The sequence below is a fragment of the Quercus lobata genome, unplaced genomic scaffold, assembly GCF_001633185.2.
Source record: "Quercus lobata isolate SW786 unplaced genomic scaffold, ValleyOak3.0 Primary Assembly Scq3eQI_217, whole genome shotgun sequence".
NCBI lineage: Eukaryota > Viridiplantae > Streptophyta > Magnoliopsida > Fagales > Fagaceae > Quercus > Quercus lobata.
The window spans coordinates 131-2,573 of record NW_022155823.1 but is presented as its reverse complement, the minus strand read 5'-3'; the positions used below and the strand labels follow the sequence as shown (position 1 = coordinate 2,573).

The 2,443-nt window shown below is 34.0% G+C and overlaps 1 protein-coding gene across 1 annotated transcript; it reads right to left on the bottom strand.

Moving 5' to 3' along the window:
• Positions 1-1,196: 1,196 nt before the first annotated feature.
• Positions 1,197-2,101, bottom strand: LOC115973770. Its single transcript, XM_031094011.1, has one exon. The coding sequence runs from the start codon at positions 1,906-1,908 to the stop codon at positions 1,414-1,416; it is 495 nt and encodes a 164-aa protein (XP_030949871.1). The 5' UTR covers positions 1,909-2,101; the 3' UTR covers positions 1,197-1,413.
• Between the last annotated feature and the right edge of the window lie 342 nt (positions 2,102-2,443).

The window sequence follows — 2,443 nt, the reverse complement described above, 5'->3', positions numbered from 1 at the left end:
TGTGCATAAAGAGAGAAAAAAAATAACACATGTAAAGATAGGTGAATAACATACATCAATATATATAAACCCAAATATAAGTACAATGTATGTCAAATGGTCACAAAACCAATACACATGAAGTAAATGTAAAAGAAAGAAAAGAAAAATACATAAAAACCTCACTACATCCCTCATAGTATAAACACTCCCCCTATCACAAAAAAAACTCTTAGTATAACTCTCCCCTATGTACATGCGACCTCTAATGATTCCAAAACCTACCTCCCTCTTTTGTCATGGGTCATGGAGTACCAAAGGGAAGCAATAAATAAATAAAATTCTCCATCATTAATCTTGGTGCAGGAATTTTATCCACGAGTGAGTACTGAGTGGTGACCTACATCACTTAAATTGAGTAATTCTCCTCCACTAAATTTCACGCCACTCACGCCACAATTTTATCATAAAGGTACCGTATTTAACACGAGCGGGCAATATTCACGCTTTGTGCTAATAAAATTTCATATAGCTATCAAAGACGATGACAATTTCAAAACTAAAGTTTCAATGTGAAATTGACACACTTTTTTTTTTAATAATAAGCTCATATTAAACAATTTTTTTTTTTTTTTTTGATACGACTCATATTAAACAACTTGACTAGAGAGTAGAGAGGAATATAGAAAAATTGCATTAGTTTACGGAACAATTCATGCTTTGGTAGGTCAAGAATGATTAATTTAAAAAAAAATTTGATTGTCCAATATATAATATATTTCCAAGGCTAAGAATAATAGTAACATAAGATAAGATTTTCTTTTTGAGAATCAACATAAGATAAGATGATCAATACAAAGAGACGATTGATTGAATCATCTTGTCATATACTTTTCTTGTCCGGAACCAAGTGGGGCCATAAATTAATCACCCAACAACTCAAACTGAATCCTGATAAACAACCGAAATGGGACCTAAAAACAATCATTAATCAAACTACTGAGTCTTAATATGCACCGCACCGTTTTTGAACAATTTGAAACTTTCACAAATATAAGTCCTTGTGAAATGTAAGGGGTAAGGTCGGAGTTCAACCCTCCAGAAGGGGCAAGGTCGGAGTTCAACCCTCCAGAAAAAGCTGTATACATACATGCTTATATACATATACATATATATATATATATATATATATTTTGCTAACCAGGCAGTACATACACTTTCAAAAGTGGAACCAGCAATTTGATAAATCAATGATCTAAATCTAAAAACAAAATTTTCCCAGATATGATTCAAACCCCATATGATCATATGCAGACCCACTTCATATATCACACCATTAATATCAAGAAACAATGAGAATTTGACAATTTAGGCAACAAGATCAGAAATTGAAACATATATGAGGTAGGTAACATAAAACCCAGAAATAAAATTCTAATGGGAATTCAGGGCAGCAACAGACTTGTTAGATTGAAACCCATTAGCCTTCTGTGTCACTCTCTTCTTTGGAACACTCACAGGCTTGGAACATGTACGAGTACTACTTGGCTGGAAATCAGAATCGTTGTCAGAAAATGAAGAGTACTCAGCAAAACCCTTCATCCCTGATCCACAGCAAGTCCACTTCTTTGCGTGTTTTGCAGCACGCCACCCAATTTGGCATGGAAGTTTGAAGCAACCCCAAACAACAGCTAGAGGGCAACAAACACAGAGTAAGCAAGCACTACAGAGGCACTCGGTGGTTTTATCACAGCATTGCGAAGAACCAAAAGAGGAACAAGAACAAGAAGTGGAATTGGATTTGGAATTGGGAGTGGAAGTGGGAGTGGGAGTGGGAGTGGGAGTCTTAATTGTTTCCTTGTGATAAAGTCTTCTACTATCAAGGGATACTAAATTTGCTTCTTTTCTGAGAAGGAATTTGCTTTCCATTCTGCAGAGGAGAGCTTAACTGTGGTGTTTGTCATGTGTTTTATACTGTGTTGAGTACTTGGAGATGGAAAGCTTTCAGGAAAGACAACTTCCTAGCATCCAAGCTTCAACGGGAAGGGGAAACATATAATTGCTCTCTCTCTCTCTCTTTCTCTCTCAAGATTTAGAAAAAGAAAAAAAAATCTGCTCTGACATAGAAACTTTAAGTACACATATTCATCTTAAAAGGCTTAAAATAACGTTTCAAATTATTAAAAAGAAATTATAATTAACGTTTCAATCTAACAGTAACTTTTTTCCTTTTTTCTTTTTTGATAGGATTAGTAACTTAATTATATATCGATTAATTGCTCTCTCTCTCTGTCTCTCTCTCTCTCTCAAGATTTAGAAAAAGAAAAAAAAAAAAAAATCTACTCTGACATAGAAACTTGAGATGCTTCTCTGACATAGAAACTTTAAGTACTTTAACCCAAAAAAAAACTTTTTTTTTGAAAGCAACCCAAAAAAAAAAAACTTTAAGTACACATATTCACCT

Excerpts from the sequence above, each read along its gene's own strand:
- LOC115973770 (XM_031094011.1), bottom strand. The coding sequence starts at position 1,908 with ATGGAAAGCAAATTCCTTCTCAGAAAAGAAGCAAATTTAGTATCCCTT.